At 45.5% G+C, this 23,129-nt stretch overlaps 1 protein-coding gene across 1 annotated transcript; it reads left to right on the top strand.

The window, feature by feature from the left end:
• The first annotated feature begins 6,556 nt into the window (after window positions 1–6,556).
• On the top strand, window positions 6,557–17,434 carry MRPL19 (mitochondrial ribosomal protein L19). Its single transcript, XM_074946789.1, has 6 exons — window positions 6,557–6,710; window positions 11,809–11,920; window positions 13,528–13,646; window positions 14,466–14,600; window positions 15,606–15,787; window positions 17,162–17,434. The coding sequence occupies exons 1-6, from the start codon at window positions 6,623–6,625 to the stop codon at window positions 17,375–17,377; spliced, it is 852 nt and encodes a 283-aa protein (XP_074802890.1). The 5' UTR covers window positions 6,557–6,622; the 3' UTR covers window positions 17,378–17,434.
• Window positions 17,435–23,129: the final 5,695 nt, after the last annotated feature.

Here is a 23,129-nt window from a genome sequence, read left to right on the forward strand (position 1 = left end):
TTACAACGTCATCCAGATGTTCTTGTATGATATGCGAGTCTTCTTCTGTATTGAATATACCTCCCTACTTTGTGTCATCTGCAAATTTTATTAGCAACTCTGACTTTTTGTGCCAAGATCAGTAATAAAAATGTTAAATAAGATTGGTCTCAAGACCGATCCCTGAGGAACTCCACTAATGACCTCCCTCCAGCCTGACAGTTCACCTTTCATTATGACCTGTTGCAGTCTCCCCTTTAATCAGTTCCCTATCCACCTTTCAGTGCTCATATTAATCCCCATCTTCTCCAATTTAACTAAAAATTTCCCTTGTGGAACTGGATCAAATGCCTTACTGACATCCAGGTAGATTAGATCTACTACATTTCCTTTGTCTAAAAAATCCTTTGTTATCTGCTCAAAGAAGGAGATACGGTTTGTCTGGCACGATCTACCTTTTGTAAAACCATGTTGTATTTTATCCCGATTATCATTCACCTCTATATCCTTAACTGCTTTCTCTTTTAAATTGTTCCAAGACCTTGCATACAATTGAGGTCAAACTAACAGGACTATAATTTCCTGGATCACCTTTTTTTCCCTTTTCCTATAGATCTAGCACCCACCTCTAGGGAGCTGGAGTCCCTAACGAGGACGGCAGACCCCCTCCCGTCGGTGTAGGTAGCGTCTTCGCTGAAGCGCTACAGTGGCACAGCTGCAAGGTGCAGCAGTTGAGGCAGAGACAAGTCTTTGGAGTTCCCAGCCCCCTGCCACAGGAGCATCTCGAGGTGGGAGGGCCCTGACTTCAGGCACCTGGGAAGGCCTGTCCATGCTGGGCAGCAGCCCAGCACAGTGACAGGGAATAGCCACGTGGCGAGAGCTAGGCTGGCTGAGCCCCATGCTGCGTGTGTAAGGGGGAAAGTGACCAGGGACGGCGAGTTGTATGGGCCCATGATGCTCGGGCTCCAGGAATATTCAGGGCCAAGGGGCCCGGATCCACCAATGTTTGGAGCCGGGTCTCTCCCCCGGCCCCCGACTGCCACCCCTCCCGCCCGCACGCCTCCCCTGGCCCTGGAGCATCCCTACCTGAAAGCGGGTAGCTGCCCTGCCGCTCCACGCTGCACTCCCTTGCCTGCGCTGGCCACTGTGACCTAAGGCTACAGCACAAGAGCGGCGCCGGCAGCAGGCTGAGGCGGCTGCTGCACCTGAGGAGGGGAGGAGGCGCACACATGATTGGCAGCCTTCCCCTTCCCCAGCACCCACTGAAGGCGACACCGAGGGGGCTTCCAGGACACGGAGTCTGGACCTCACCTGAGCAGTTGCTGGGGCTTGGGTGAGTGTCCAACCGTGTGATCCGCGCCCTACCACCCCCCACAGCTACCACTCGTGTCCCACGCTGGGCAAGGGGCAGCCACATCCTCCGTGAGGCTATGGTGAGGGACAGCACACTGCAGCAGGGGAGGAGGCCACACATGATGGCAGCCCCCCCTCCGCCCCAGCACCACCACAGGGGAGGCGAGGGGGCTTCCTGGACCTGAGAGGGGCCCAGCCCCTAGGAGCGCAGTCAGTGATAGTGGTGCAGGGTAAGTGTGCTGCTGGGGCAGGAAGAAGGGGGCCCCTCCCCCAGAACTCACTGCTGCCAGCAGGGAGAGGGTTGCGGGAGTCCTCCTCTCTGGCCCTAGCCCCGGGGCAGCCTGTCTGCACCCCAAGCTCCTCATCCCTGGCCCCGCTCAACCCCTGAGCCTGCACCCCCAGCCAGAGCCCTCACCCCCCTGCACCCCAACCCTCATCCCCAGCCTTGACCCCCCTCCTGCACTGTGAACCCCTTATCCCCAGCCCCATCCCAGGGCCCTGACCTGAGGGAAAAAACACACAACTTAAATTTGGCGGTCAGTTTGGTGTATGATCGTGTTTACCACAATACTTGATTATTTTACACCCTTTAAAGTATATAATTGGTTGTACAACAAAATATAATGTCTTTGAAGCAGGCAAGTGCTGCTTCTGACTTTTCACTTTTAATTGGCCCTTGTAATCTTGGGGCATCAGCGCATTGTAGCTTCATTTTATCCCAGCAACGAAATTCTTGATTTATAGGACCAGTAATAATCAACAATGGATGAATTCTTAATAAAGTTACCCAGAGAAAAAGAAGAAAAAGGTAATTCATCAAGTGACGGCCTGAGTGCGACACCCAGCTTTCAAATTGAAGTTACACAAAAGAAAGATGTGGCAAATCTACAATATAAGAAAAGGAGTTTTCAGCAGTCTTGGCTATCAAGATTTATGTGCTTGGAGTACAGTAGCGAATTAGACAGAGCTTTTTGCTCAGTCTGCAAAAACTATTCTGAAAAGAAGATCTTAATATTTTCAACAAAGGCCAAACCAATGTTTATTTCGTCCGGATTTCAAGATCGGAGACACGCATTGCGGGGTTTTACATCACATGAAAAATCCTCCTGCCACATGGAAGTGGTAATGAAGTATGCTGCTCTGCAATCGCAGTTAATGTTTCTGCACTAATGTCAGCCAGTTACCAAAAAGAAACACAATCAGCTAGGAATGCACTGCACAAAACTTTTAACAGTGTTCAGTACCTAGCTCAACAAGGAATAGCATTACGTGGTGTGGCAAATTGCCAGCACTACTTTGATGGGTCTAGCACTTTCTCTTCTTGGGGAGGGTTCAGGGCACCGTTTCTTGCTCCTGAACTGGGGTATTAACTGCCCCACTAGTGTCCTAGAGGAGGGGAGTGGAGAGGGAGGGACCCAGGCCCACCCTCTACTCCAGGTCCCAGCCCAGGGGCCCTAGGGATAGTGGTAAACCGCTTGAATTAGCGGTTCCTTCCCCTGTGTTACTTCCCTCTCCTGCCCTTCAGCTTGTGGGACTTCCTGCCCTCCCTCTGCACAAACCAGGTGTCCCTTTACTTAGGGTCTTGGTCTTCTTAGCCCACCGCAGCACTTCTCCAAACTCTCCTCTGCTTCCCTCCAAATTGCTCTCTGCTCCAACACCAATCCACTCTGCTTCAACTCCTTCCCCTGTCTGATTGAAGCAGGGGGGTTTTATCAGGTGACTGGCTTCAGGTGCTCTAATTAATCTATAGCAAACTTTCTTCCCTCTACAGGGAATAAGGCTCCCTTCTAACACTCTCCTGCTGCTCTCTGGCCATGCTGTATCACACAGGACATAATGAGAGTGGTTCAAATTTGATGCAGCTCTTGTTGCTACGCAGTACAGAGTCAGAGGAACTGAGACTGCACAAAATACAAATGGCTGTCACATGAGGTTATTAATGAAATAATCAAAATGATGGCAATGATGTCGCAAAGACAAATTGTGCAAAAGATAAAGGCAATACAGTTTTATGCCATTGTAATGGATGAGACTACTGAGTTGTCAAGAAAAGAACAAGTACGTTTTTCTTTAATGATCTTTTTTAGTGCAGACTGGGAGATTTATGAGGAGTTTATTGGGTTATACAAAACTGACGCAATGGACACTGCTTCTCTTTTCAGAAGTGTGGAAGATACGCTTCTCGGGTGAGATTTGCCCTTTTCTGATTGCTGGGGGCAGTGTTATGACGGAGCCAATAATGTGTCCAGCAAAATTACTGGGGTCCAAGCCAGAGTGAAGGATCGAGAGCCGAGAGCGGAATTTGTGCACTGTGACCCACATTCCCTTAACTTTGCCATGCAGGATGCCCTGCATAATATTCGAGAATGCCGTGATATGTTTTCGATGGTGAAAGATCTCATCAATGCTTTCAGGGAGTCACCAAAGCGTATGGCAGCATTCAGAGAGTTTCAGAGTGAAGGGGAGCCTTCTTTACAACCATTGTGCCCAACAAAATGGACACTAAGGATCAGTAGCATTAACTCACTGCTCCACAACTACGAGGCCATGATGAACTGCTTAGATGAATTGAGTTTCTCTTCCGATGAATTTGGCTCAAAATGTAGTGGATTCTCGAAGCAACGTCAATCTTTTTCAACATACTTTATACTAACAGTTCTTGTGAAAGCCATGGGTCCTGTAGAAGAAGCTAATGCAAAAATTCAAAGCCAAAACGTGTCATTGGCAAACGTTATGAAGAAAGTTGGCCTGTTGCAAGGTGTTGAGTGGGATTGCGCACTGACTCATCAAAGGGTCACTTCTGGGAAACAACAGTAGAGAAGGCAAGAAATCTTTATTTAGATGATCCTACACTCCCGAAAAAACACAAGCCACCAAGATGGTTCGACCAGGGAAGCTTTCCTCACACTTTCAGTGACCCCAAAGTGTATTTTCATCAAATATACGTCGGGATCATTGATGCTTGCAAATTGATGCTTGCCATTGAACAGAGGTTTTCAATAGAAAGCTTTACATTCACTGTAAAATTGGAGAAGCATAACTGATGCAGCAAATGGCTTGAAACAGGACATTGTCCCAATAAGTGAAGCTTTCCATGTTGACATTAACACGGAGAGGCTCTCTCTTCATTTAGAAATGTTGAGTGATATTTGCAGATCGAGAAATTACCAGCTTACTTCAGTGAGCGAAGTGAAGCAATTTCTGAAACAAAACGAAGGCTTGCGTGACATGTTGTCAGAAGTTACAATTCTCCTGAAATCATTCTACACAATTCCGACTACAACCTGCACCGCTGAGCGATCATTCAGTTGCCTGCGTAGACTGAAAAAGTGTTTGCGAATGACGTCTAAATCACTTGGCATTCTGCACATTCATAAATGTAACCCTTCTGCTCGTCAGAGTTGGCAGCAACAAGGGCCGGGTTCAGTATCTAGGGGTTCCATTCCAATAACACAATGCAAAACCGGCTCGAGCCCCCACCCAGTGACCTGGGACAAATATATACCACCCCCGCTGGGCGCCTCCAAGAGGCAATATTTCCCCTCTCGCAAGCACATAGTCTGAGTGTAACAAAAAGCCTTTTAATAATGTGGCATTATGTTGGGGAAACACCACGAACAGGATTTATAACACAACCCATGAGCAAAAACCCACCCCAAGCACATTGGGGCATGTCCTTTCCCTTTAGTTCTTGAGTCCAGCAACCCAAAATCACTCAAAGTCCCAAAAGTCCAATGACCCAAAAGTCTCTGTCCCTGGTCAGGGCAGCCCCAGAGTTCAAAAGTTTATCTGCAGAGCTTTACCTCCCAACCTGGGTGGAGATTAGGGGGGTGTTAAGGGACACCTCACATGGTCCAAAGCTGATGGCCCCACCTCTCCATGGGGCTCCACTGTGCCAGCCACCTCATGGGCTGCTCTAGGCATCCAACAAACTGCTCTGCTCCACCAGCCGCTCCGCTCGCCATCCCACAAACTGCTCCACCATATATCTTCAGGCTTCCCCACTACTTAACACGACACTCAGTGATTTCAGCTTGTAGTAGGGGAGCCTCAGTGCTGGTGCACCATTAGCCCAAAGTGAATTCAGCTCAGCAGCCTGTAACTAGACTCCTAATAGAATCAAAATTAGCTCTCATATTCCACAGTGGAGAGAGAAGGAAGTACAATTAGCATGTAAGGCCCTCACCGGGAGCCCAGGCCACCAAGTATTAATACTTGTTCCAAGCCTCTCTCTCAATTCACTGAGTTTTGGAACCCATGTCCCTTGCCTAGCGAGTGCTATTTAGTTGATGGCGAGTCCCTCCAGCATAACAAAGGGCCAAGTGCAGTTCCACTGTCCTTGATTCCCATAATCAGGATAATAACACTGGGTAATAACAATTTATTCTTCAGGCCCCAATAACAGAGACACTGGGGATTCCCACAGCAGCCAAAGTGACCATTTGGGCAGCTATGGCCTCATTCTAGGTGGGGTGGGTGTGCCTCTGCAAATGAGATCAGCCCCTGAAGTTCTTTTCCACAACTTGCCACACCTCACCACCAGAGGTCAGGGCTCCGGCTCATCCTGACTCTGCTTACATAAGAACTCTACCTCTGAACTAGACATTGCAAGTCTCCCGGATGACTTCATTTCAAGAACCAAACACTGACGAAAAGAGTTTGCTGCCGCCTGAAGAACGCTGCGAAAGAAGGGGCCATCTTTGTTTTAATTTTAGAAAGTATTTGCTTTCAAGGGTTATTGAGCCAAGAGGGCTTGGTTGTTTCTGTATTCCAAAGAGTATTAATAAGGTCGATATTCTTAGTTAATAGTGATATTGTGCAATACAGGGAAACTGTTAAACGCTTCCTGTTTCCAGTCCCTTTTTACGTTATTCTTAAAACGATACATCGGTTTACAGGGTGGGGAGGTGGGACTTAGCCTCGCCCCCCCCAAAAGTGACACACACCTGCCGCCCCTGAAAGCGACTGTGGGGGCTCCCGACCGCCCCGCCCGGGCATGCCCCGCCGGGGGTCTCACCCCGCACGGGGGTCCCCCCCAGGGCTGCCCCGTCTCCCATCAGCCCCTCGCCTTCGGCCGGCGGGTCAGCGCGGGAGCCTGGCGCGCTCTGCCCCGCCTCCAGCTGCCCTCCCCCCCCATTCAGAAACCAGCCCCGCCTCCGAGGCAGGGCCCCGCCCGCCCTGAAGCCTCGTTCCGCTTTCGCGGGCAGTTTGGGACGCTGCGCTGGCCGTAGCGACGCGGGGGCTTGTGGGCGCGCGCGTGTAGGCGCCGGGGACGTTAGCTGGAGCCGTTATGGCCGCCGCCTGCGGGAGGCTCCTGGAGCAGGCGGGCGTGAGGGCCTTCGCTAAGGCGTCCACCGCCCGGTCCGCTGCGCGCTACCGTAAGGAACCGGAGCGGAACTTGGGTCCCTCCTCCTCGTCACTGCCCCCGTCGCGGGGGGAAGCCGGGCCTGCCCTGCCCGGGTCCCTGCCGCCCCGCTCTCCCGTCACCGTCCCCCTGCCCGGGGCGGGCCTGCCTGGGTCCTGTCTCCGCTTTCCCCGCCACTGCCCCTTTTGTGGAGGGGCTGCCTGGGTCCCTGCTCCCCCATCACCCGGCCACTACCCCTTTGTGGGGAGGTATCTGGGTCCCTGCTCCCTTTGCCCTGCCACTGCCCCCTTTGTCGGGGAAGGGGGGGCTGCCTGGGTCCCCGCTCCCCCATCAGTGTTCCCTTTATGGGAGGGGCTGCCTGGGTCCCTGCTCCCTTTGCCCTGCCACTGCCCCCTTTGTCGGGGAAGGGGGGGCTGCCTGGGTCCCCGCTCCCCCATCAGTGTTCCCTTTATGGGAGGGGCTGCCTGGGTCCCTGCTCCCTTTGCCCTGCCGCTGCCCCCTTTGTCGGGGAAGGGGGGGCTGCCTGGGTCCCCGCTCCCCCATCAGTGTCCCGTTTATGGGAGGGGCTGCCTGGATTGCTGTGCCCTTCACTGCCTCCTTTGCGGGGTGCTGCCGGGATCCCTGCTTCAAGCCTCTCCTCCCCCCCCCCCCCTTTGGGAGGGAAGTGCTTTCTGTGGCCCTGGAATGTGTGTCGCACCTGATGACATTGCTTCGGGTTAGTTACATCCTCATGCAGTGTCCTTGGGCTCATTTTCTCTCCGTAAAAAGCCTCTCAAACACTTCTTTCCAAATTGATGATGGTATAGATTACCCTAGTTTTCAGGTTGCAGAGATCTGTTAAGAGGAAGGATGGTTGTGGTTCTGGTCCAGGACTGTGAGTGAGGAGAGCTGTACTTTTATTCCCTACTATTATATTCATCACTTTTTTTTTTTCTACGGGTCTGATCTTGCGGTGAGCTCTGCACAGATCTTGGAGGATCAAGGCATGGAAGAATATTTTTGTACTTCCAGTGTAATAGTGCAGTAATAAGTCCTTTTGCAATGTTCAAATAGTAGTGAAACATAAAAGTACCTGAGACTTCTGCAAATCACTGAGGAGAAAGTCTGTAGGTTAAAAATAGATTTAGATGAGTTTAGTCTTAACTTGGAAAATATTGTAGCAATAACTGCTTGAGTAAAGTCATCTGATAACTGTTCTAAAATGTGATGCTTAAACCAGAAGAAGAAATATATCATTTTTCTTAATCTCCTTTTGACTGATCTAAAACTTCTTGAATTAGCTTCTCACAGTTTCCTTCTATCATATGTTTCAGAGTAACAGCCGTGTTAGTCTGTATTCGTAAAAAGAAAAAAGAAAAGGAGTACTTGTGGCACCTTAGAGACTAACCAGTTTATTTGAGCATGAGCTCTCGTGAGCTACAGCTCACTTCATCGGATGCATAGCATATTGTGGAAACTGCAGAAGACATTATATACACACAGAGACCATGAAACAAAACTTCCTCCCACCCCACTGTCCTGCTCGTAACAGCTTATCTAAAGTGATCATCAAGGAGGGCCATTTCCAGCACAAATCCAGGTTCTCTCACCCTTTCTCTCCCCTCCCCCCCCCCCCCCCCCCACAGACACACATACAAACTCACTCTCCTGCTGGTAATAGCCCATCCCTCTTTGAAACCTCTCTTTATAATGCGCATGATAATCAAGGTGGGTCATTTCCAGCACTAATCCAGGTTTTCTCACCACCACCACCACCCCCCCACACACACACACACCCCTCCAAAAACCACACACACAAACTCACTCTCCTGCTGGCAATAGCTCATCTTACAATGTGCACAGCAATAATCCAAGTTTAACCAGAACGTCTTGGGGGGGGGGGGGGGGGTTGTAGGAAAAAAACAAGGGGAGATAGGCTACCTTGCATAATGACTTAGCCACTCCCAGTCTCTAGTCAAGCCCAAATTAATAGTATCCAATTTGCAAATGAATTCCAATTCAGCAGTTTCTCGCTGGAGTCTGGATTTGAAGTTTTTTTGCTTTAAGATAGCGACCCTCATGTCTGTGATTGCGTGACCAGAGAGATTGAAGTGTTCTCCGACTGGTTTATGAATGTTATAATTCTTAACATCTGATTTGTGTCCATTTATTCTTTTACGTAGAGACTGTCCAGTTTGACCAATGTACATGGCAGAGGGGCATTGCTGGCACATGATGGCATATATCACATTGGTAGATGTGCAGGTGAACGAGCCTCTGATAGTGTGGCTGATGTTGTTAGGCCCTGTGATGGTGTTCCCTGAATAGATATGTGGGCACAGTTGGCAACGGGCTTTGTTGCAAGGATAGGTTCCTGGGTTAGTGGTTCTGTTGTGTGGTATGTGGTTGTTGGTGAGTATTCGCTTCAGGTTGGGGGGCTGTCTGTAGGCAAGGACTGGCCTTTCTCCCAAGATTTGTGAGAGTGTTGGGTCATCCTTCAGGATAGGTTGTAGATCCTTAATAATGCGTTGGAGGGGTTTTAGTTGGGGGCTGAAGGTGACGGCTAGTGGCGTTCTGTTATTTTCTTTGTTAGGCCTGTCCTGTAGTAGGTGACTTCTGGGAACTCTTCTGGCTCTATCAATCTGTTTCTTCACTTCCGCAGGTGGGTATTGTAGTTGTAAGAATGCTTGATAGAGATCTTGTAGGTGTTTGTCTCTGTCTGAGGGGTTGGAGCAAATGCGGTTGTATCGCAGAGCTTGGCTGTAGACGATGGATCGTGTGGTGTGGTCAGGGTGAAAGCTGGAGGCATGTAGGTAGGAATAGCGGTCAGTAGGTTTCCGGTATAGGGTGGTGTTGATGTGACCATCGTTTATTAGATCAAATCCGAACAGACACACCCCTGGAACCCCGACCTGGGATATTCTATCTACTACCCAAGATCCATAAACCTGGAAATCCTGGGCGCCCCATCATCTCAGGCATTGGCACCCTGACAGCAGGATTGTCCGGCTATGTAGACTCACTCCTCAGGCCCTACGCTACCAGCACTCCCAGCTACCTTCGAGACACCACTGACTTCCTGAGGAAACTACAATCCATTGGTGATCTTCCTGATAACACCATCCTGGCCACTATGGATGTAGAAGCCCTCTACACCAACATTCCACACAAAGATGGACTACAAGCCATCAAGAACACTATCCCCGATAATGTCACGGCTAACCTAGTGGCTGAACTTTGTGACTTTGTCCTTACCCATAACTATTTTACATTTGGGGACAATGTATACCTTCAGATCAGCGGCACTGCTATGGGTACCCGCATGGCCCCACAGTATGCCAACATTTTTATGGATGATTTAGAACAACGCTTCCTCAGCTCTCGTCCCCTAACGCCCCTACTTTACTTGCGCTATATTGATGACATCTTCATCATCTGGACCCATGGAAAAGAAGCCCTTGAGGAATTCCACCATGATTTCAACAATTTCCATCCCACCATCAACCTCAGCCTGGTCCAGTCCACACAAGAGATCCACTTCCTGGACACTACAGTGCTAATAAACGATGGTCACATAAACACCACCCTATACCGGAAACCTACTGACCGCTATTCCTACCTACATGCCTCCAGCTTTCACCCTGACCACACCACACGATCCATCGTCTACAGCCAAGCTCTGCGATACAACCGCATTTGCTCCAACCCCTCAGACAGAGACAAACACCTACAAGATCTCTATCAAGCATTCTTACAACTACAATACCCACCTGCGGAAGTGAAGAAACAGATTGATAGAGCCAGAAGAGTTCCCAGAAGTCACCTACTACAGGACAGGCCTAACAAAGAAAATAACAGAACGCCACTAGCCGTCACCTTCAGCCCCCAACTAAAACCCCTCCAACGCATTATTAAGGATCTACAACCTATCCTGAAGGATGACCCAACACTCTCACAAATCTTGGGAGAAAGGCCAGTCCTTGCCTACAGACAGCCCCCCAACCTGAAGCGAATACTCACCAACAACCACATACCACACAACAGAACCACTAACCCAGGAACCTATCCTTGCAACAAAGCCCGTTGCCAACTGTGCCCACATATCTATTCAGGGAACACCATCACAGGGCCTAACAACATCAGCCACACTATCAGAGGCTCGTTCACCTGCACATCTACCAATGTGATATATGCCATCATGTGCCAGCAATGCCCCTCTGCCATGTACATTGGTCAAACTGGACAGTCTCTACGTAAAAGAATAAATGGACACAAATCAGATGTTAAGAATTATAACATTCATAAACCAGTCGGAGAACACTTCAATCTCTCTGGTCACGCAATCACAGACATGAGGGTCGCTATCTTAAAGCAAAAAAACTTCAAATCCAGACTCCAGCGAGAAACTGCTGAATTGGAATTCATTTGCAAATTGGATACTATTAATTTGGGCTTGACTAGAGACTGGGAGTGGCTAAGTCATTATGCAAGGTAGCCTATCTCCCCTTGTTTTTTTCCTACAACCCCCCCCCCAAGACGTTCTGGTTAAACTTGGATTATTGCTGTGCACATTGTAAGATGAGCTATTGCCAGCAGGAGAGTGAGTTTGTGTGTGTGGTTTTTGGAGGGGGGTGTGTGTGTGGGGGGGGGGGTGGTGGTGGTGAGAGAACCTGGATTTGTGCTGGAAATGGCCCTCCTTGATGATCACTTTAGATAAGCTGTTACGAGCAGGACAGTGGGGTGGGAGGAAGTTTTGTTTCATGGTCTCTGTGTGTATATAATGTCTTCTACAGTTTCCACAATATGCTATGCATCCGATGAAGTGAGCTGTAGCTCACGAAAGCTCATGCTCAAATAAACTGGTTAGTCTCTAAGGTGCCACAAGTACTCCTTTTCTTTTTTCTTCTATCATATGAGCATCTAACAAAGGAAGACATGCTCTTTTACTATTGCCTTAAGATGGTACTGGAGGAACAGAGGAAGCACACTGTGAATGTTTATACACACACAGTATTTTGAAGGGTTGACAGTTGCTCACATTATAATTGTATGCATGCTTGTTATGGGCGTTGCTTTTACTCCTGGTTGAAATTGGTTTATTTTCAGCACCATCTTGTTTCTGTCTTTTGAAGGGTGGTTCTCTTCCTCTGGACTTCTGAGGGCTAACAATGGAGAACCTGCAAAATTTCAGCCACCTCCAAAGCCAGTTGTTGTTGACAAACATAAAGAGGTAGCAGAGAGAAGGTAGGATACTCTGTTGCTTAGCACAGTGTATAGTTACACTTCTTAAAAGTTGCTACTCCCTTCCATAGTCTTCAGTTGAGTTATTAATTATATGAGCACTTCCTGAAATCTACTAAGCACCATTATGCAAAGTAAAGTAAACATCTGTTAAGCAAGCAGAGCCAATTTGTCAAAAAATGGGCTTAAAATACCTTTCCCTGTGACTTGCATCTACAAAAATTGACTTATCCATGAATCACTATGTAGTTGTAAACATACATGCAAGTCTGGGTAATCTTTTGTTGAGCTTCATTATATTAAATACATATGTATCTTCAGTACAACAGTCTGTCATAAGGAGAAAGTACCCGTGACTGGAAGTTGAGAGACCTGGATTATGATTCTGGCTCTTCTGCTATAAAATGTTGCTGCCACTGGTGCTGGTATCCTCAGTGAGAACGCTAGTGTAAAAGGGCACAAGTGTTTCTATTATTGTATCACCTAACCTGCTCTGGGCAACATTAGGTGACAATGATTAAAATGTTTCTGCACTGTTGGTGGTAGTGCAACATTGGGAGATTTCCCAAAGAAGCCTAGTGTATAATCAGCCTAGGACTGGGGAGAGTTTCTTAGAATCAGAACTTTGACACCTGTGAGAGCATCCAGTCCATCTGCCCTTTCCATATCCGTTCAGCTCTTGGATAGTCATCTCAGACTGCTAAGGGTTTTCATTACTTGAAACTGTCTTCATAAGGGGTAAGATTCTGTGCTGCACTTCCTAGAACTTGCAGCCAAGAGGGATTTGCCCTCCTCCCCTCCAGTTAAACCACATTTTCTGCCCTTTGGGGTCCAGAGCAGCCCTTTGAGGCAAAGTTATGGTAGCCTCCCTGGGCTATCCTGTGGACAGCAGCACTGACCAGAATCTCTGCTGTTTTGTGTGCTGTGCTTCCACTGCATAGCCATGCCCCTACAAAAGGGTTTGTGAAGCAGTCCTCAGAGGACCACCTCCATCTGTCTTCCTAATTTTCTGTGTCGAGCAATTCCAGCCAGATCCAGGGTTTTTATAGTCCCTCTATGCATTTCTGGCCCCATTATCTCATGTAAAGGAGGGGGGGTGAAAATCTCACTCATGGTGTGTCTTCTGGGCTCCCATCTACTAGGAGCAAAAGAGACCTCCTACAACTTGTTTCACGCACAATACTATTCAGCCATGAGCCATCCAATTTTAAGTACTCACTGCTAACATGGGTTAAATTGAACCATGAAAGATTCCATTACTAATTCTCCTTGTCCATAGTTCTAATGCTCAAAAGTGATAGCAATGACAAAAGTGATAAATAATAGAAAATTATCACGCACTCAAAAGGCCAGTGAATACTGTAGGTACTTGTAGCTGCAAAATATCTGAATACAAACTACATATCTTCTCATTGAAAGAAACTTGGAGCACTCAAATCAGGAATTGCAAAAACTGCTATTTATGTCAGTGTGAAGGCAACTTGCACACATGAATAACAGAGGTCTTTCATGTGTAAACCAAATATTTTTACTTCAGTACTTTGGTAAGTTGTAGGTTTTAATACAAGTTACTTCTGTCTTTACTCATAAAGGTTTTGACTTCCCCACAGGTTCTTGAGTCCTGAATTTATTCCCCCCAGAGGGAGAACAAATCCTCTTAAATTCTATATTGAAAGAACTGACATGATACGGAGGCGAAAAGTGCTCAACATTCCAGAGTTCTATGTTGGTCAGTTAACAGCATTGGGATTTTTAATAACTTTTCCAGTATTGGTCATTGATATAGTAAAAAATATATATATATCAGGAGTCAGCAACCTTTCAGAAGTGGTGTGCCGAGTCTTCATTTATTCACTCTAATTTAAGGTTTCACATGCCAGTAATACATTTTAACTTTTTTAGAAGGTCTCTTTCTATAAGTCTATAATATATAACTTAAACTATTGTTGTGTGTAAAGTAAATAAGGTTTTTAAAATGTTTAAGAAGCTTCATTTAAAATTAAATTAAAATGCAGAGCCCCCCGGACCAGTGGCCAGGACCCGGGCAGTATGAGTGCCACTGAAAATCAGCTCACGTGCCAGAGGTTGCCTACCCCTGATATATATTATTGGCATAGCTTTACAACAATGTTACTATTTTCTGCTGCCAAATTTAATGGACAGTGTAGGCTCAATTAAAAGAATATATGATTAATAGAAGTATTGCCATTTGAACTCAATGAAAACACAGGTTAGTGTTCTGGATGCAGACATTCTCTATGCATTGCTTACAACCTAAACACTGCAGTGTGCATGTGGTCCAAGAAACATTTGTCTATAATTTTCCTGTTTATAGACACAAGTAAATAGCGTTAATGATGTGATTTAATCTTTAAAGGCAAAGAAATGTTATATTTTATATAAATATTTAAGCCTACATTTTGTAAATTCAGTCTGTTTCTTAGAAAGATTAATTTATTTGAGTGTGTCTATTAATGTCTGCACTTAAAATCTGACTCCGTCTCCATGTTCCAGGAATGATTTACTGACTAGTCTCTCCTTTGGACAGGAAGCATCCTTTCCGTTACCACAGCAGATCCATATGCCAGTGACAAAACCAGCCATTTTGTCGGAATTTGCATTCAAAGAGGAGGAAAAGGACTTGGTGCTACCTTTGTGCTTCGGAATATTATAGAAGGGCAGGGTATGTCTTCGTACAGCTTTCATTCTTACATTAGGACTATTAAATGGAGGAGATGCTGTATATGAAATGGTATATTATAGGAATCTTGTTTGCAATTGGGATGGTATTAGAGTATTAAAGGAAAATCATCATTTTGCATACTGCTGTTTGTTTGTTTGTTTGTTTTTTAAAAACAAGATGCACTGCAAGATGTAGTGAGACCTTAGTGTACAGTATATCTCAGCTGCTTAAAAATCTGGTATGCCTGGGCTAATCTCATGTTTCAACTTTGGTCAAAAGTAATACATCTACTAACTTCATTTATGAACTAACTTTGTAGTAGCTGGATTTTAATATTATTCTAACAGCCTTACAAAAAACATTGTTTTGTTATAGCAGCTAGGGCCCAACCAAGAGTGAAGTACCATTGTGCTAGGCACTGTGCAAACAGAGTGATAAAGTCTATGCCCCATAGAGCTTAATCTTGATTCTCACTTGTCTCATATCAGTCCTACATCACCTCATTTCTAACCTAAGCTACATTTGACTCTAGGTCTCCATAATGGAAGACCAATGTAGCAGCCTGCTGCATCACACACCTCCTTTCTGGTGCACTTTAAAGCCATTGTAGGGCAGTACAGGCGTTGCTTTGTCTGCATTACTCTAAATATAAGCAGGAATTAGGCATTCCTTATTTTGCTTAAATAAATATATCACAAGTGAATCGCCATTGTACCCAAAATACATTGAGAAATTTAAAATCCATGCTTGTGGCTCCCTCTTAAATTCTATACTTATAAGTGCCTCTGCCTCTTGAGCTAGTCTAGTCCACAGACTTTAATTTCTTTGTAAAAGAGTAATGTATACAACACTGTATTCAAAAAATGGACCCAAAACGTAACAAAACACTGTCCTTGATTAATACAAGGATCTGAAACACTAAACTGCAATATATCAAACCCAGACTAGGTTACTTATGGCCCCTGATTCTCAGCTACAAGTTAAATAATTGTTTGTCGTCTTAAGGTGTTGAGTTTTGCTATGAACTGTACAATCCTCGAATCCGGGAGATCAAGGTTTTGAAGTTGGAGAAGAGACTGGATGACAACCTGATGTATTTACGGGATGCTCTTCCTGAATATAGTACTTTTGATGTTAACATGAAACCTGTGCCCCATTCAGCTAATGATGAAGTTCCTGTAAACCAGGTATGAGTCTGGTGTGATAGAAGTTTGGTGGGAAAGTGAGGAGGTGATTCAAGTGATTGTAATAAAATATAAATGCTTCATATATAATGTGTTAGCTTGAATCTAGCCCTCTAAGGCCACTGAACTGTTATCAGGTGTCACATGGAAAACAAGTTTGGTCTTACTCTGTTTTTATAGTGAATAATCATCCACAATGCAGTTGAACTATCCAGCATCCTTTATGGTTATTTTAACAGAGAACAAGGATTGATGGACATGAAAAATAAAACTTCTTCGAGAGGGGGCTCTCTAGGTCAGAGTTGAGGCACATGCAGGGGATTATATGGAAAAAGCATCTCCACGTTGTGTGTGTTCTGTAGATGGGACTTAGATGCCTGCCTGACATCCCTGGAACTATTTGAATACTAAATTGTCATCCTTTCTTAGGAGAATCTGTGTGTAAAATTACGAGGGGGGAATGCTAGTGGACAACAGCTTATTGTCATGCTGAGGGTAGAAATTTAGTGGATGTAAAGTAGATCATTTCTTTCCAAAAGACTTAAATAAATCACTTACCCTCTTCGTTAGCTTAGGAAGACTTGTAGAAGGTAGTGGGATACATATACCATCCCAATTCAAGTATGCAATGTCTATTATGGCAGATCCTGTACTGTGCCATATATGGTACCATCTATTAGAGAAATCACCATCTTCTGAGTTTAATACCGATCTACTTTGTTTTATGTTATACTTTTAATGTTTATAACTAGGCTAAAAGCAGCATGGCCTGCATATGCCTGTGTCTAGTGGGCCAGTGTAGTGGTTAGGGCTACTCAGTACAAAAAGGCATTAATAGACTGCAGGGGCAAACCAAAATAGAGGGTGTCAGGAAAAAATTCCATATTGGAAGTTTGACCTTAAGTGTGAACATGTGATCTTGAGGATGATGGAGGGTGGATGACTGTTTGTTTTTAACTGTCCAGTACAATTAATAGTTCAAAGGGGGAGGGAATATTTTAAATGATTATGATAGTAAACTAAGGACTAACAGCCCTGCTACTGAAAAGGAAAAACAAGTTATGTGAGATAAGACCACATCTAACTTTGATCAGCAGTGGGGTTCAAAAGTGGACTGAAAATAGATGAGCCTTGTCTATAGAATAGTTGTGCACATAGGCATGAAATGACTACGTTTCTTCAGGAATAAATTTCAGTTTTCCAAACAGAACTGATCAGTAGCTCTTTAGAGCTGATCTTACAGTCAAACTTGGTATTGCTTTCTTTTAGAGCAAAAAGACAAGTAGGGCCAAGTTGAAAATGCATCCTCATGCAAAAAAAGTCAAAGTTCTATGCAGACTTGTATTTTATGTATTCTTTACTTGTTTCCAATCCTAGCTGAAGGTGAAAATGAAACCTAGGCCCTGGACAAAACGTTGGGAACGACCAAAATTTAACATTCAAGGAATCCACTTTGAACTACCTAAAGAAATGATGAAAGAAGCACAAAAATGGAGCATGCCCTGGATACAGTTTGATATGCTCCGAGAATACAATACTTCAAAATTAGAGAAGGAAATATGGAAAGAAGTGAATGAAGAGCTAAAAAAATGATACTGCTTTTATACAGTAATTACTGAGGAGGGAGGCCACCTGAATTTTTTAATATATAATTCAATTGTGTAAGACTTGTGTATATAGTCAGAATGTACAATAAAGTTAATCTTTCAAAAAAAAGTAGTACATTTGTGTATATACAGTGCAGTGGTTTTAACCTCCTTTAGTTCCCCCTTTTTTGAGTGCGGGCAGTGAGTCCTATTGTCTTCAGTAAAATCTTGAGAAACTATCTTACCAAAGTACTATGTCCAGCCCCCTTTTCCAGGCATTCTCAGTCTTTACAGTAACAAAACAGGCCTTTGCTGCTACACTTTTCATGTTCCTCATTTGACAACAGGCCATATACTACCTGAATCCAGGGAGGTGTTTGTTCTTTTGCGATTAACATATTCCTCCAGCTATGAATTTTTTTTTTAACCCATTGGTTAGCTGCCTTAACTAAGACTTTGTCAGTCGCTACTTTGTTAGACTGACTTGATTTTTTCCAAATTCTGGCCCAAGACACATCTTCCTGTCCTTGGTTTCACAGCCAACTGACTTTGCAGTAGTGGTTTTGTTGTCCATTGTCTTATGTTCTAAACCTCTTTTTCACACACACACACACTTTCATTCCTTGCTTGTTTAAATACAGTAGGAGGTATATGTCTGACGAGTGATATTGCTGAACAGGAAGGAACTCAAAACTAAAAGTTAAGTAAGCCTTAAATGAAAACACTGGGCACTAGGAGTGTGCCAAACAGAAAGGCTGTCCCTGCCCTCGAGCACATGGACCAAGACAGAGGGATAGAACACTTCACAAAATGATCGGAGTGGCAGTTTCAATTTTTTGTTGTGTTGTTTAAACACCCAAAAGCCAGATTCAGGCCCTTCATGCTTTGGATTGTAAAACATGCACATGACCCTGTGAGCCAGTATTCACTCCTACGTAACACGAGTTTACAAATTTGAAGTTGATTTGATTCTCCTCTTCCTGTTCCCCACCTACAGTTTACTAAACTCCTAACACTTATTCCCACTTACCATAGCAAAGCCAGCCCAAGTCCTCAACTTCCCTTTTTCTGTAAGGTCTGAGGAGTTGTGTCCCTGCTCTCGTTGATGAAATAGTATGTATCCTGCTCCAACTAGAAGGATCTACCACTAGTAGTTGCTGAAGGGGAAATGTTACTTTGAACAGTCTGTGACATGCAAGACCCTGGAAGCATAGAAACTTTAAGAGACTGATGTGGTCTGGGACTCATCAAACTTTTCTATGTATAAAGGTTATATGTATCAGTCTATCAGCAAGGTTTCCAAGCTTCCCCCAAGAAAATTGGCTGGGAGGTGGCAGTAATTAGATCTCAGGACAAGTAAACAACTCCAAGGAAGTACTACCTGCTGAATTGCATGTACTGGTTCAGACTGGGCTCAAGAGGCCTAGCAAACAAAAAGCTTTAAGAATAAAGGGTCAGACTCAACTGAGCCACAGCCCTCTTTCTGATTTAAAAACAACAACCTGACAAGATTGTACCTAAGAGGGTAAAATCCTCTTGGAGGGGTGTGAAGGACTGGAACTGGCCAGGGCCTCCCTGTGGAAGATGGGTGATGGCTGGTAAGCTAGCATACAGGTAGACTATTTACAGAGAAAATAAAACAATGCGTTTGTTCTAAAATTAGCTGGTCACTGGTAACCCCAAGGGAAAGTGAGCTGTAGGTGTTGGACTAAGAACCACTGTGAATGGCAGGGGAACTATACCAAATCTTTGGTATAGAGGGAGAGGGGGACAGACCTCTGTCCACACAGAGGTGACAGCTGGAGGCCTGGGACCTAAAGGGGCACCCTCAAGATGACCACTGTCAGCCAACATGTATATGTTAGGCATAGTACACACCACATTAACAGTTATGCACATCTGTGATAGTCCATACCATTATGTACACCATTTTTACTAGACTATGATTAAGGCTGTATCTGTCACAGATTCCATGACTTTGTGACTTCTGCAGCAGCTGGTGTGGCTAGCTCTAGGGCTGCCCGAGCAGATCAGGCATCCCTTGGGCCAGCAGCACTGGCCACTGCTGGGGCGGTTTGGGTGAGGGAGAGGGCTAAGGGGTTGGGCTGTAGGGTGGTATTTACCTCCAGGGGGTTCCCTGGAAGCAACTGGCCTGTTCCTGCAGCTCCTAGGCAGAGGGGCCAGGGGATAGTCAGGGAGGATAGCTCAGTGGTTTGAGCATTGGCCTGCTAAATCCAGGGTTGTGAGTTCAATCCTTGAGGGGGCCATTTAGGGATTGGGGCAAAAATTGGGGATTGGTCCTGCTTTGAGCAGGGGGTTGGACTAGATGACCTCCTGAGGTCCCTTCCAACCCTGATATTCTATGACTCCGTGCACTGCCTGTGCTTACAGGCACCACCCCCACAGCTCCCATTGGTTGCAGTTCCCAGCCAAGAAGAGCTGCAGAGCTGGAGCTTGTGGCAGGGGCAGAACAGGGAGCCCCCCTGGCCTTTCCTCCCCCAAGGAGCTGCAGGGACACACAGACCCAGGTAGGGAGCCTGCCAACCCTCCCCCCTCCCCCTGCGCTGCACTGGCAGGGGTCCTGGGCCACTCCCACAGAGCACCTGCAGTCCCCCAGCCCAAGTTTTAGTTAGGGGTATATAATAGAAGTCATGGACAGGTCAAGGCCATAGGCCATGTTTTTGTTTGCTGCCCGTGACCTGTTCATGGTTTTTACTAAAAATACCTGTGACTAAAATGTAGCCTTAACTATAAAAAATTTTGTAAAAAGTATGCCTTGTGAGGTATCATTTGAAAATTCATACTATGCTGATTATTGTATGTAAAGTTTTTAGATTCTACTGTACAAGACTGCTGTAACATGCTCCAGAGTCAGAAAAGCAGGCCCAAACCAGTTTTTCAGAGACAAAAGACACATTGATGCCCTGGCCACATATCAGCATAATCTCCTAGTTAAGCAGCCATTCTTTGGCAAGAAGAAGGGTCTGAGCAAGAACTTCACATATTGACAATAAAACTGTTGGAGGTCTCGGTAACCAGACTGGCTATCACCTGAACCCCAGACGGAGATAATCCTCAAAGACGGGAGAAGGGTATTAGAGGACACACACAACAGAGTTACCCCTCTCCCTTCATCACTACTCACGGCAGCTACAACAGGTGAAAAGGAAAGGAAACACCATTGAACTAGAAGGCAGATCCTGGCTAAAGCAATCTAGCCAGTTTGCTGTAAGCCTATGGTGAGAGAACCCTTCTTGCTTTTAAGTTCACTTAGCTTGTTAAAACAACAAGGAGTCTTTGTGGCACCTTAGAGACTAACAAATTTATTTGGGCACAAGCTTTTGTGGGCTAGAACGCACATCATCAGATGCACGGAGCAGAAAATACAGGAGCCCGTATAAATACGTGAAAAGATGGGAGTTGCCTTACCAAGTGTGAGGTCAGTCTAACAAGACAATTCAATTAACAGCAAGATACCAAGGGAAGAAAAATAACTTTTGTACTGGTAATGAGAGAGGCCCATTTCAAACAGTTGACAAGAAGGTGTGAGTAACAGTCAGGGGAAATTAGTCTGGCGGAAATTAGGCCTGAATAAAGACTGGAAGTGGTTGGGTCATTACAAACCTAAACCTAATCTGATGGTGTCCAGTTTGCAAATTAATTCCAGTTCTGCAGTTTCACATTGTTTTTGAAGGTTTTTTGTTGAAGAATTGCCAGACTCCATTTTTAGGTCTGAGTGACCAGGGAGATTGAAGTGTTCTCCTACTGGTTTTTGAATGTTATAATTCCTGATGTCAGATGTACCCATTTATTCTTTTGCAGAGAGACTGTCCAGTTTGACCAATGTACATGGCAGAGGGGCATTGCTATCACATGATGACATATATCACATTGGTAGATGTGCAGGTGAACAAGCCCCTGATGGTGTGGCTGATGTGGTTAGGTCCTATCATGGTGTCCCTTGAATAGATATGTGGACAGAGTTGGCACCAGGGTTTGTTGCAGGGTTTGGTTCCTGGGTTGGTGTTTCTGTTGTGTAGTGTGTAGTTGCTGGTGAGTATTTGCTTCAGGTTGAGGGGCTGTCTGTAAGCGATGACTGGCCTGTTTCCCAAGGTCTGTGAGAGTGAGGGATCGTCCTTCAAGATAGGGTGTAGAACCTTGATGATGCGCTGGAGAGGTTTTAGTTGGGGGCTGTAGGTGACAGCTAATGGCGTTCTGTTACTTTCCTTGTTGGGCCAATTTTGGAGTAGGTGATTTCTGGGTACCCTTCTGCCTCTGTCAATCTGTTTCTTCACTTCACCAGGTGGGTATTTTAGTTTTAAGAAAGCTTGACAGAGATCCTGTAGGTGTTTGTCTCTGTCTGAGGGATCAGAGCAAATGTGTTTATATCTTAGAGCTTGGCTGTAGACAATGACGCGTGATGTGGTCTGGATGAAAGCTGGAGGCATGTGGGTAAGTATAGCGGTCAGGAGATTTCCGGTATAGGATGGTGTTTGTGTGACCATCGCTTATTTGCACTGTAGCGTCTAGGAAGTGGACCTCTTGTGTGGACTGGTCCAGGCTCAGGTTGATGGTGGGGTGGAAATTGTTGAAATCCTGGTGGAATTCCTCAAGGGCCTCCTTCCCATGGATCCAGATGATGATGATGATGTCATCAATGTAGCATAAGTAGAGTAGGGGCGTTAGAACAACGCTTCTGCAGCTCTCGTCCCCTAAGTCAGCCATAAAAATGTTGGCATACTGTGGGGCCATGCGGGTACACACAGCAGTTCCACTGACTTGAAGGTATAAATTGTCCCCAAATCTGAAATAGTTGTGGGTGAGGACAAAGTCACAAAGTTCAGCCACCAGGTTTGCCTTGATAATAGCGGGGATGCTATTCCTGATGGCTTGTAGTCCCCGATGCCAACTCTGTCCACATATCTATTCAAGGGACATCATCATAGGGCCTAATCACATCAGCCACGCCAGGGGCTTCTTCACCTGCACATCTACCAATGTGATATATGCCATCACGTGCCAGCAATGCCCCTCTGCCACATGCATTGGCCAAATTGGACAGTCTCTACGCAAAAGAAATGGACACAAATCTGACATCAGGAATTATAACATTCAAAGACGAGTAGGAAAACACTTCAAGCTCCCTGGTCATTCTTGTCAACTGCTTGAAATGGGCCACTCTCATTACCACTACAGAAGTTATTTTTCCTCTCTTGGTATCCTGCTCTTAATTGAATTGTCTTGTTAGACTGACCTCACACTTGGTAAGGCAACTCCCATCTTTTCACGTATTTATACGGGCTCCTGTATTTTCTGCTCCATGCATCTGAGGATGTGCGTTCTAGCCCACAAAAGCTTGTGCCCAAATAAATTTGTTAGTCTCTAAGGTGCCACAAGGACCCCTCGTTGTTTTTGCTGATACAGACTAACACGGCTACCACTCTTTAGCTTGTTAAGTTAGTTATTAACTTTCGTTTTTGAAGGGTTAAAATCCATTGCTAATTAATAACTTGGTATATGGATTTGTGTACAGGCCCAAAGTCCAGAGTTTAGTCAAGAGGTCACAGGCCTAGCAATAGCTAAGAGAAAGCAAAATAACCAAAAATAACCTTGCTTTTCCTAAGATATGCTTGGTGAGCAAAACGCCAAATGTTGGGGTGCAATAATTGTGTCTTATTCAAAGTTGCAAATAGAACAAAGAAGCCCCGTTTCTGTTGTGTTAGTTTCTTCTGTAGGGAGATGTTCTTCCCACACATCCA

Source organism: Natator depressus, chromosome 3, assembly GCF_965152275.1.
Source record: "Natator depressus isolate rNatDep1 chromosome 3, rNatDep2.hap1, whole genome shotgun sequence".
Lineage (NCBI taxonomy): Eukaryota > Metazoa > Chordata > Testudines > Cheloniidae > Natator > Natator depressus.